We start from the raw sequence: 12,665 nt of genomic DNA, 5'->3' as shown, positions 1-12,665 counted from the left end.
TTTTCTCCTGTTTTCGATCTGAACTTTCTTGTCTAACCTTCTGCTGTGCCTTTAGGCTTTTCCCGCCTGTGTAGCCTCTGCTCCAGTCACCTGATTCTTAGCAGAAGTGCCTGCCCTTCTCTCCCATTCGTGCTCATCCTTCCGAAAGTTGAGATGCATTCTCATCTTTCTCCACAAAGCCCTTCTTTCTGGCCAACTGTGTGGAGAATAACGGATAAGGTATCCACAGCTTTTTAGCTTCGAAGGACCACATCCCCCAGAGACCATGACCTGAGTGTGAAAGGAAGGGGTGGTTCTGGAGGCCTTGCTCTGTATCCAGGGGAGGCAGCAGGCTTCACACGGTTGAGGAGCCGGAGCTGCAGGTTGGGGGCCTCACTCTGGCTTTGAGCCTCTGTGCACCCCCTTCCTTCCCCTGCTGCCTCCCCCTGACGATGTCGTGTGCAGCAACGCCCCGCTCTGGGGAATCTCGGAGCTCCGTGGACCAGACGTTGGCCCTGGATCATCACTTGTTCAAACGGAAGAGCAGGGAGACTCCCTGAGGTTAAAGGCATAGTGATCGTCAGAAGGGGAGTTGACAAAGGTACAGTGTGGGTTTTCCAGCCCCGGGAATCTTCCTCCCCCCCCACCTTCCTTCTGCCTCCTGTACCCCTTCATCGCCACCGAAACGTAAGGCAAGGAAGGAAGAGAAGCAGCCCCGTGTGGCTGCTTTCTTGCTGAAGTCATTCTTTTTTTTTTTTTTTTTTTTTTTTATTGAGGTCCAGTTGATCTACAATCTTGTGTTAATTTCTGCTGTACAGCAAAGTGATTCAGATATGCATCTATATGCATTCTTTTTCATATTCTTTTCCATTGTGGTTTATCCCAGGATATTGAATGTAGGTCCCTGTGCTCTACGGTAGGACCTTGTTATGTATCCATTTGCTGCAGTAATTCTTAATTGTAAAAGAAGACGTGAACTGTTGGCAAAGCGTCGTGTGTGTGTGTGAGAGAGAATTGGATTTGTCCAATCTCCCTCTTAATAATTGAGGATTGAGAGAGTGTGTGTATAATACTACATTATAATAATTTTTAAAGTTTAAGAGCCTAGATAGCTCTTTTTGTGTCCCTGAGCCTGCTTTCTGCATTGATTGCTTGAAATTTATTCAGTGTTCTTTTCTTTCTCGCTCTTTTCCGTGTTTCCAGACTTCTTAGGCATCTTTGCTAGAGGAAGGAACCTCCATCCTTTTCTTGTCCTTCACTAGATGTCACCTCCTTTCCTCTTCGTGCTGTGGCTCCAACCCAACTCCCAGATTAAAGCTGTTTATTGATGCCCTGCCTGGTTGATGCTGTAGCCCCTCTGCACTGGAGTGTGATTTCCAAGGTGTCCTCCTACAAGAGCTCACGGTCTGGGAGGACCCCCGAAAACTGCATGGACCATTCCTTGGTTCCTTCTGGGAACTTATTGCAAGATTCAGACATCAGCTAAATTTTGCATCCTCAGAGGAGCAGAAATCCATGCTTGTTAGCTTTTTAGAAGATTTGTTTGGCTCTGTGTACACACTTTTTAGACCCCAGGGATAGATATTTTTGCATGTTAGACTTTATACTATAAAATCTGCCTTACTGCTTGCTTGTCACTTTTTCCCCTAATTTTTGTATACTTGATTATTCTCATTGTTGCTGAAAAAGTGGGACCTTTTTTATTTTTTATTTTTTTTGTGCAGTAAATTAAGTCAGGGATAGTTTTGGTTAGTAAAACTACTTGAGCTGCAGAATCTTAAGGAGGCCCATGCTAGGATACACTAAGTATGTCCTTCTAGGTGTGGGTGCTCAGTAAGTACCATTGATTAACTGAAAGCATCACTTTTGTCACTTATAATGCTAATAATATTTGGGGGATCTTGGCCATTGTTGGGTGGCTGTTTAGCTATTTTGCTATTTTAATTTTTACCTTGAGGAACATGTAGATCCTGTTAAATGAGAATTTGCTTTACTGTTCCATAATCTTTATGTTTTTAAATAACCTGTAACTACCCTAATTCACTGTTTTAATAGCTGCTCTGGGGGAAATCCCATAAAACCTATAAAGTTGGTTGTCATCAGTATACTTTTGAACTTCAAATTCTTATCCTAAGATATAATTAGTTCATTATCCACCTCGTGTCTTTGGCCAGAAAACAAAAGTCATTAATCACTATAGGTACAAATGACCTTTTTTTTGCATATAAAATTCTGAAGAGCATAATTATTTGCGAGAGTGAGGAGATTCTTCTTTACATGCAATCGTTAAAATGGCATTCAGGACGGTGATTCCTAATTTGCTGAGAGAATTGGCATCTATGTAATTAGCCTAGACATTACCTCTGTGGTGTGAATAGACTAATGCCTTCCAGCTATTGTAGCCAAGGATTAAAAGGGCTTTCCTTTTACTCTGACCACGAATGCCCCAATTCAGATTTCATATAGTTTGACATTTCCTATAGTTTCTGTTACTTTGGTGTCTTCCCATTAGGGTGAAGGGGGATGGTTGTTATCCAATATCATATTCATCAAATATTGGGACAAAGCAGTGTCTGCTTTCACCATTTCTTCTCAAATGGTCTTCTTCCCCCACTGACTGCCCAACAAATAATCTCACTCGTTTTCCTGTATGCTGATGTTTTGGGTCATTTTTCTAGTAACTTCACTGCAGCAGTGTAACTCAAGAATCAGCATAACTGGCCCCATTTGAATTTTCCTCTACCATCCCTTTATCCTTTGTTCAAGAAATTTTATACAGCAGCAGAAGCATGTAACAATCTGACTGGGCATTTTTATTTGTTATGACAACAGACAAAAATCTCCAGTTTTTGTTTTTTTGTTTTTTTGGCTACATCGCATGGCTTGTAGGTTCTTAGTTCCCCGACCAGGGATCGAAGCTGCACCCTCGGCCGTGAAAGCGCTGAGTCCTAAGCACTGGACTGCCAGGGAATTCCCTCAGATCTCCTGTTTTTAGTATAAATATGTCAGGTTTGGGGAAGCAGTGCTATTGGATTTATTTTGCTTTACCTTATCCCATGTGGGATCTTTGGGCATTGTTTGGCCCGTGGGTCAGGGGCACTTTGGTGTTCCTGGAAGTGAGCCCGAGGTGGTAGCATTTCACCCCTGGCAGCGCAGGGCGCGTGCCCGTCACCGGGTTGTGTCCTAGTCTCGGTCTCGCTGTGGGCCGTGGCTCCCATCAGGTCCCTGCTCTGAGGCTCCCTCTTCTTGCACGTGGGGCGGCCGGCATCCCACTGCTTTCCCATGAAGGAGGCAACGGCTGAGCCACTCATTTGAGGTTTCAAAGAGGCATGCGGGCAGGGACCCCTGGTTTCCACGCTCTGGTCTAGTTCTGCTCCTTTGCAGGAATCGCCAGAGCCGAAACCAGTCTGGGTGACGCTGTAGGAAGAGCTGTCGGGGGAGTTCGGTGGAGGCGGTGGGGAGACTTCACTTCCAGACTTCATGCCCGTGCTGAGGACGAGGACCTACACGTGTTCCAGCAGCTTCCGGGCTCCCGGCAGCTGGTGCCTGCTCTCTTCCTCCCCTCTGGTAGCTGAAGGGGACCCCGTTTTCAGCGCCGACCAGATGGTTCTGAAGACCAACGCGTGACCCCCCGGCCCTTCCGCGAGCTGCACTCAGGCGAGCGCCTGCCCTTCTGGGTCGCGTGGTGCCTGCTGCACCCAGAGCCCGTCTCCCTTTGCGGTTTTGTTTCTTTGCCTCGGGGGCTGCAAGATGCTCTTGCTGAAAAAGCCCCCGGATCGGCTGCAGCCCAGCTGGGTTGCCTCTGCCATCGCTGCTGCCCACTGTCCTGCAGTGACCCGCAGGGTTTCCAAGGCCAGAGGTACAGCGAGTGGCACCTCGCCGCGGGAGCACACGCGGGTGTGGTGAGCTGCTGCCGGGAGACTGGGTTTGGTGGACTCCGGGATTCGGTGCTTTTTCCCCCTCAGCGTCATCCGTACTACCCCGCACTGATTTCGCGGCAGTGAGCTGTGTGGGAAAGCAGACGGTGATGCGAAGTGGTTTGACTGCAGCCCCCAGGCTGGGTGCTTTCGCCACCTGAAGTGTCTTTCGTGTTTGTCTTTTTCCCATGTTATCAGCCCCTGGTCTCAGGAGCTCACTGGGGTGGCAGAGGAGTCCTCACTGGGATCCGATGGATTATTATAATCTTATTCCCCATGATTGTGTGCCGAAAGGGACATGCGTATTGGATTCATGATTTTCACGTCACCACTGACTTTAAAGTTTTCTGATCCAAAATAGGGTTCCCAGACCAGCATTGTCACCGTCCCCTGGGAACTTGTTGGAAATGCAGCTTGTTGGACCTCACCCCAAACTACTGAATCGGCAACTCTGGGGTTACCGCCCCCCCCCCACCAATATGTGTTTTAACAAGCCCTCCAGTAATTCTGATGTACTTGAGGGTTTGAGACCCACTGCTTTATTTATTTATTTTAAAAATTTTATTGGAGTACAGTTGATTGACAGTGTTGTTTCACGTGTACAGCAAAGTGGTTCAGTTATACATACACACATATTCATTCTTTTTTTAGATTCTTTTCCCATGGAGGTTATCACAGAGTATTGAGCAGAGTTCCCTGTGCTCTGCAGTAGGTCCTTGTTGGTTATCTGTCTTACATATAGTGGTGGGTATGTGTGGTTATCCCAAGCGTCTGGTTTATCCCCGCCACACACACACACATTTCCCCTCTGGTAGCCATAAGTTTGTTTTCAATATCTCTTTTTGTCTTGCAGATAAGTTCATTTGTTTCTTCTCTTCCTCCCTCCCTCCCTCCCTCCCTTCCCTCCTTTCTTATTAGATTCCAGAGGCCCCCTGTGTTAGATTAGTGCTGTCCAGCAGAACTTTGCAGTGATTGGAACGTTCTGTATTTGTGCTGTCCAGTATGGTAGCCACGAGTTACATGTGGCTGTCAAGGTCTTTAAATGTGGCTACTGTGACCAAGCAACTGAATTACTGATTGTATTTCATGTCTACTAATCTAGGTTTAAATTTATTTATTATTCTCTTTTTTTTAAAATACCTTTATCCAGTTTCCTCACCTCCCACCCCACCACCTCAGGACCGCTGGTGACCACAAATCTGATCTCTTTTGCTTTGAGGTTTTCTGGTGTGTTTTTGTTGTTGCTGTTGTTTTGTTTTTACAGATTCCGCATGTAAGTGAGATCATACAGTACTTGTCTATCCTTGTGTGACTTACTTCACTTAGCATAATGCCCTCAAGGTCCATCCATGTTGTTGCACATGGTAGGGCTTCCTTCTTTTTTATGGCTAAATAGTATTATTCTGTTTTGTGTGTGTGTGTGTGTGTGTGTGTGTGTGTGAGAGAGAGAGAGAGAGAGAGAGAATGAATGTCTGTGTATCATATTTTCTTTATTCATCTGTCAACAGACAACTAGGTTGTTTCCATATCTTGGCTGTTGTGAATAATGCTGCAGGGAACATGGGGTGCAGATACCTCTTTGACATAGTGATTTTGTTTCCTTGGATTAAATACCTGGAAGTGGAATTGCTGGATCATATGATAGTTCTATTTTTAATTTTTTGAGGAACCTCCATACACCTTTTCCCTAGAGGCTGTGCCAACTTACATACCCATTCTAGATTGTTTGATTGATTCATTTATTTATGCATTCATTCATGCCGAGCCTCTCGGCACGCGGGATCTTAGTTCCCCGACCAGCGATCGGACCCGCGCCCCCTGCAGTGGAAGCGTGGAGTCTTAACCACTGGACCGCCAGGGAGGTCCCCCCACTCTAGATTTCAGTTGAAATAGCCACACATAACTAGTGGCTGCATCCTGGCCCGCCCAGCCCCAGAGCATCTCCTGCTGTTTATCATTGTGTGAATGAACTCCTAAAAGCCTTTAAGAAAATATGTTATTGATTGTGCAATGGTTAATTGTCTATCCTAGAACAAAATGCTCTTAGAGCGAAGCTCCAATTGCTACCACAGTAGTTGATTTAGGTTATGTTGGAGAAATGGTTGGCTGCTGTTAGCTAGTGGGGGAAGCATGTTCCTGAAGGTGACACTGATTTTGTGAATGCGCTTCATCTGTGCAGCGTCCGGTGGCTGCGCCTCTCCTGCATGTAACCGATGAGGACAGATACGTGTCCTTCTAGGAGGAGTTACGTGCTGTTCACGCGTAATGCTGGGTCAGTGGGTTCTTAGGGTTGAGCCTCTGGTCTGTCTGCTGTGTCCATCCGGTGCCCCCTGCCCCAGGGAGCTTTGTAAAGAGATGTTCATGGAGATTAGGCGAGCTCCGTTTTGCCCGCCGTCCCCGAGCCCCCCAGGCACTTCAGGTTTCTTGTCGTGGAGCCATTCAGAAACTGCAGTGGCTGATTGCTGAGTCTGGGCCGGTACATGGTTCTCTAGAAGAAACTCTAGAATAATTTTCAGGTTGTTAGATTGAGAAGGACTTGAAGGAAGAGAGGGTCTTCCTGGGCTTGTTAGTCTGAATAGTTACAAATGCCAGAGGATACGCCGAGATCAGTCTCTGGGCATACATAGTTCCTGGGGTGACGTGACGCCATCTTTGTCCCCTTTTCCAAAACACAGCAGGCGCTCTGGGCCTAGAGCATTCCCAGCGGTCACCGGTCCTCTGACCAAAGCAGAGGGTGGCATGTAGGAGACAGGGCACACCTGAGAGTCCTCAGGGGCCTTTCTGCAACCTCCTCTAGCAACTGAACTCTCAAAATTGAAGCAGCCATCATTGGTTAGACAGAAAATGACACTGAATTCTCTGTCATAAGCAAAGTTCTGCATGGCTGACCTTCCTAACTGAGGGCCCCATTTGTTGCATTATTTAAATCCATATCATTGATTTTCGCAATCCAGCTCTTCTTAGAATCCTAGAATGCTAAAGCCAGGTGGAACGGAATGTAGAAATGGTCATCATCCAGTCTTCTTTTTTTACTGGAGGAAACGGATGCCCAGAGAGGTTGTGAGTTGAGTTAAGGACACACAGCAAGTTCAGGGCTGATTGGGGAGTACAGAGCCAGCCCGGGATGAGCAGGCCAGGCCTCCTGGGTTCTTCGATTACACGGCCCCTCTGTTTCTTTTGTGGACTCAGCTCCTTGTTGTCTGTAGGCTGCGTGTGTACTGCTGGGGGGTCCTGGTCAGAAGCTGGACAGAGGGATGAAAAAGGAACATTTCAGATGCGTGGTAAGAAATATATGGATGCTCACTGCTTAGTTATATTTTATTGATTTTTATTTATTTTTTATTTTTGGCTGCATTGGGTCTTCGTCGTTGCACTGGCTTTCTCTAGTTGCAGCAAGCGGGGGCCACTCTTCGGTGCAGTGTGCGGGCTTCTCATTGTGGTGGCTTCTCTTGTTGAGGAGCACGGGCTCTAGGTGTGCGGGCTTCAGTAGTTGTGGCACGCGGGCTTCAGTAGTTGTGGCTCACAGGCTCTAGAGCGCTGGCTCAGTAGTTGTGGTGCACAGGCTTAGTTGCTCCGCGGCATGTGGGATCTTCCCGGACCAGGGCTCAAACCCGTGTCTCCTGCATTGGCAGGCGAATTCTTAACCATTGCGCCACCAGGGAAGTCCCTGCTTAGTTATATTTTAAAATGCTACTTCTTGCTAGCATGTCACGTAGCTGTTTTGAAAATTCCACCAGGATATTCTGACTGGTGACACATTGCTGCTCCCTTTTTATAATAGCTTTTTGTAAATTGTTGGTGGATCTGCGTATATGATTTAGTTACTGCACAGCTGTTACTCACATTGTTAACTGGTTATTTTTTTATGGACAGTTTTGTTGGGATTAGTTTGCTTTCCAAGCACTAGACCTGTCTCCATTGATGACTCTGATACCCCTTCTTTTGTAACTTACTTTCTTTAAATAGCGTGCCTCTGTTACTTTATCCCAAAAGTATTGAAACGCTAGGTGCTAAAAGTTTATGCTTCTGTGCACAAAATAGCATTCTCTAAATGTTTGTTGAAAGAGCGAAGGTTATCCCATCCAGATAGGTCTGAAGGTTAATTTCTTTTGGATTTAACTATGGCAGGGGAGGGGGGTTGGTTTCTGTAGTTTGGGAAGACTGTTAGCTGTGTAAGTTTTTCCCTTTCTTGTTTGAATGGAGTCTTTAGCAAAAAATTCACATGCGCACCAAAAATCTGGGAGAGGTTGAGTAAATTGAATGTGGGGTTATCGTTTGTGTCCACAAAACAAAGCCCTAAATCACATTTAGCATAATTTGTGGTTTTAAATTGGACTGATTTAGCAAGGAGAGTGAAATAATCTCTCATCCTGTCAAGAAAGGCGATACCTTCGGACCAGCCTTTAATTGCATTGGCAAAGTAACTTCAGGAAGGTGGCAGTAATTCTGGCTGCATTTTTCTTGGTTTGTGGTTAAATTGAGACCATCATTTTCTCCTGATTGCACTAACTTTCTTTATTGCTCTTCAAACTAATCAGATGAATGCACAAGGAGAGAAGCTTAGTGGTAGCTGCAGGGTAAACGGGGAAAGGGTGAAGTTTCTGAGCAGGGCTGTAATCATCTGTAGATTTGCACTTTACACACTTCAGGGTCCAGGTAGAGAGAACAGGTAAACGAACACATAGAAACCTAGCAGGTACAGCCTGATGAACTTGTTCGTGGTCGTTTACACAAAGTGAATACCATTCATTCCCGCAAAAGTGTGTTATTGATGACACACCTAAAGACATATGCTTTTGCAGCCCTATCGTACAGATAGGGCTCACCTACATTCACGTTGGCATCGGAGAATGCGGTGCTGGAGGGCGTCCCCAGCTGCCTTGATTATCCCATTAAAACCTGCGCTTTTATCTCCATCCCCACAACCAGCCTCTTCAGTAAGTAACTAATCCACGCCTTCCTTATTTTCCATCTGCACCACTGCCTCTTCCCAAGTGTCTTAGTTCAGACTGATTTGTAATCTTCACAGTCCCTTCCTCCAGCAAATGTGTTTCTCTTAACTTTTACCAAACCTGCTTCCCTCTAAAAGAAATCAGGTCATCGATACCTTAGACATTTTATAAAGCTGAAAATGATGACTCAAAACTGTAACGAACTGTGTGCCTGCCGCTTTATTTCTCTTCCTCTGAGAGTTACCCACTGGAGTTATTGCAATGGCTGTCTTCTTAAATATCTCAGGTGTCTGTCTGGAAATGTTACGCACACCTTGGTCGTGGTTCTAAGCAAAGTGCCCCCAGATTTCCCCAGTCTTCTGGGGCACGCCTGGAGGGGGTGTTGGGATGGGAAGAAGATGTACTGACATAAGACATAACACTTCCTTCTCTTGTACCCAAGGCCCTTGTCCATGGCTTCAGTTACCTGAATAGTGTTGGTATGAAGAGTTTCCATGAACCGTGGCTGAGCTGGTGGCCCGTGACCAGTGTTTGTAGAAAGACTGAGTCAGCACATGGGGTAGATGAAGTACAATCTATTGCAAGGCTTTCTGCTGAGAGTTAGTACTTTTGAGGTAAAGATGCCTTTGGCTTTTACATTTGTATTGGCAAGTATATACTCTAGGGAGGGAGGAACCTTTCAGCTCCCCCATGGTTTATAAAATAAACCACTCTTGACCTGCATACTCATATTCATATCATGCTACTGAGTTGGTTTTTCATACGGCTGTGTAACAGTGCCGTGATATGTTGCTAATCTGATATAAGGGGGGGTGTGTGTGTATTGATCAACGTGCAAAGGCCAGAGGCCAAAATCAGAAACTAAGTAGGTTGACTGTTTCATCAGTCACGGTTGAGTTTAAAAATCACTGTGGTTGAGTCCAGTGTTAAGAGCACGGCTCTTCAGATAACAGATTATTGAAACAGCTGATGGTACATTACTCGGGAAGGGGTGTGGAGTTTGCTGCCTTTCTTTTGGTGGAGATGTGAGGAAACCAAAAGGAAGAAGACAGTTGCACTTAGTAGACATTACATGACAACAATAAAAGTATAGTTTTACATCTAAGAGTTCTCATCACAAGGAAAAACATTTTTTTTCTTTTTTCTTTTGTACCTTCGTGAGATAATAGATGCTCACTAGCCTTATTGCGATAATCATGTTGTGTGTAAGTCAGATCATGATGCTGTACACCTGAAACTTATACAGGGCTGTATGTCAATTGTATCTCAATAAAACTGGAAGGAAAAAAATTAAAATTAAAAAAATAGAAGTAATGTTCACTTATAGACGGTTTATGGCACAGAAATCCTTTTCTGCCCTTTGAAGAAACATTTCCATGTCTACTGGGTGGTGAGCTACTACCTAAGAAACACCTGCAGAAATTAAGTAAGACGTATATCCGTGAACAAGATGGTCCTGCTGGAGTTCCATCTTTCTCTCATTTGGAAGGAAAACAAATGTTCCTGCATTCACACTCAGCATTTCTGTTTCCGTAGCTGTGCCACCAAACATAGCAGAATTGAAGAATTTGGAAGTGCTTAACTTTTTTAATAACCAGATTGAGGAGCTTCCCACGCAGATCAGCAGCCTTCAGAAACTCAAGCACCTGAATCTGGGGTGAGTCTCCTGAAGGGGAAGGGGAACTGAGAAGCGGAGGGGCTGAAAAAGGGGGGTGTGGGCAAGGGCGAGGGAGGGGTTTGCCATTCATAGGATTACATAGGAGAAGCTGATTTCTAATTTCTTTCTATACTTTAGGTTTTTAAAAAAGTTTTATTGTTTTAATACATCCTTCCAATGGCCTACATTACCGCATATCTATTCACCCACTAATTGAGAAGCTAATTGTTGCAATAAGGGAGTCTTTTTTTTACTGTATTTTGTTTCCAACAAAATTTTATTTCTGTTATGTTGACCGGGAAGGGACCTATTTGCATAGCTAGCATGAACTGTGCAGACCAGTTGTAACATGGTTGATTTTTTTCTCTCTGTGTAGTGTAGAAGTAGTGTCCAAAGCACCTTCCTTATCTGTGGATGGGAGGATACATTTCCTGACACTGCTTCATTGATTCTTACAATTTTTCTTAGATGTTATAATCCTGTGTTTCTCTTTATACAAAGGTGAAGAGAGGAGTTTTGATTCAGCTGAGGTTGCAGAATCAGGGTGCAGTGAATAATTATAATTCCTTGTGTTCTTATAATGCTTTACAGTTTTCAGAGTCCTCATTACTGGTGTTTGACCCTCTTAACAATTGGGAAGGAGGAAGGGCAGGCATTACTGCCTTCATTTTGTGGAAGGAAGCCAAGCCCTTTCCAAGAGGTTAAGTGACTTGCTGCTGATTGCCCCTGAGGTTAGTGGCTGAGCCCGGCAGAGAACCCCATTGTTGGGGGGTCCATGCCTTGTCCATCAGACACCATAGATGCCACCCAGAACTCGGATTTACTGAATTTCAGCTTCATTGTTGTAGCTGTTCAAGGAAACTGCCCACTCTTACCTCATCCTCTGTGTAGAATAATATATTCATTAAATTATAGCCACTAAGTGCTGTGATTCCGTTCGTGATTTACATGGCGTGGCTATAGACGCGGGCCAGGTATTTATCAATTTACTAGGAAGCAATCATAAAAAAAAAAACCATCCATGGACTGATTTTTACTTTATGTTTTTCCACCAGGGGTCTGGTTAGACACTCTTAATTTGCTGTTCACTCTGGCTGAGAGACACTCTTTGTAAGCTCCGTGAGCATTCTTTTCTCCTAAGGTCTGAGGGGAAGTAGGGTTTAGAGGAGGGGAAAAGTCACTTGGTATCAGATAGCTTTTTCCTCCTACAAATAGAGAGACTGTATACCCATCTGGCAGAGCAGAAAAGAAAGGACCCTCCGTTTACATCTCTGATTTGAAAATTATGAAGTGCTAATATTTCATTTGCATATAAGAAAGAAGCTAAGACAAGACATATGTACTAGACATGTATTCTTACTGTTAATCTCCTCATCGTTTACTAAGTGAGTTAATAGTTACAGGTAAGGTCCAAAATGGCGGAGAGAGAGTCAACTTCCACTAGACCTTGAGCCTCAGTAAACATCATTGTAACACATCAGCTAAATGACACACCCACAGGCATCATGATAGTTCTGAGGCCGACCATAAAAGGCCGAAAAGTGGGCGGGGGCCCAATTCCTGGAAATCCCCACCCCTTCCCCAAAATAGGTGGAATACTCCTCCCACTCATTAGCCTCTGAAATTACCCACCTCTAAAAAAACTGACAACCCTGTACCCTGGCATCTCTTGCCTTCTGAGATGACCCACACCCTGTCTGTAGAGTGTGTATCTCCCTGAATAAACCTTCTTTCACTAAAAAAAAAAAAAAAAAAAAAAAAACCTGCTAGGAATAGTACCTGGCACACAGTAAGCCGTACCTAAATGTTCACTTTTATCATCATCATTGTTTTATTTATGGGTTCATTTATCTCAGGACTATGTAATTGCCTTTTTTTTTTTTTAATTTATTTTTGGCTGCGTTGGGTCTTCGTTGCTGTGTGTGGGCTTCTCTTGTTGCAGAGCACGGGCTCTAGGCGTGCGGGCTCAGTAGTTGTGGCTCACGGGCTCTAGAGCGCAGGCTCAGTAGTTGTGGCGCACGGGCTTAGTTGCTCCCTGGCATGTGGGATCCTCCCGGACCAGGGCTCGAACCCGTGTCCCCTGCACTGGCGGGCGGATTCTTAACCACTGCGCCACCAGGGGAGCCCTGTAATTGCCTTTTCTGCATCAGGAACCTTGTT

The 12,665-nt window shown here is 45.1% G+C and overlaps 1 protein-coding gene across 3 annotated transcripts in view; it reads left to right on the top strand.

Moving 5' to 3' along the window:
- RSU1 (Ras suppressor protein 1) overlaps nt 1-12,665 on the top strand; it is a 195,749-nt gene that overhangs the window by 33,750 nt on the left and 149,334 nt on the right. For all 3 annotated transcript variants that reach the window (XM_082385695.1, XM_082385694.1, XM_082385696.1), the window contains exon 4: nt 10,385-10,505. In XM_082385695.1, coding sequence (XP_082241821.1) covers nt 10,385-10,505 — 121 coding nt within the window. The remainder of the gene's footprint in view (nt 1-10,384; nt 10,506-12,665) is intronic.

The sequence above is a fragment of the Balaenoptera borealis genome, assembly GCF_965194805.1.
Source record: "Balaenoptera borealis genome assembly, chromosome: 3".
NCBI classification, from domain to species: domain Eukaryota; kingdom Metazoa; phylum Chordata; class Mammalia; order Artiodactyla; family Balaenopteridae; genus Balaenoptera; species Balaenoptera borealis.
This window is presented reverse-complemented; position numbering and strand designations above follow the sequence as displayed.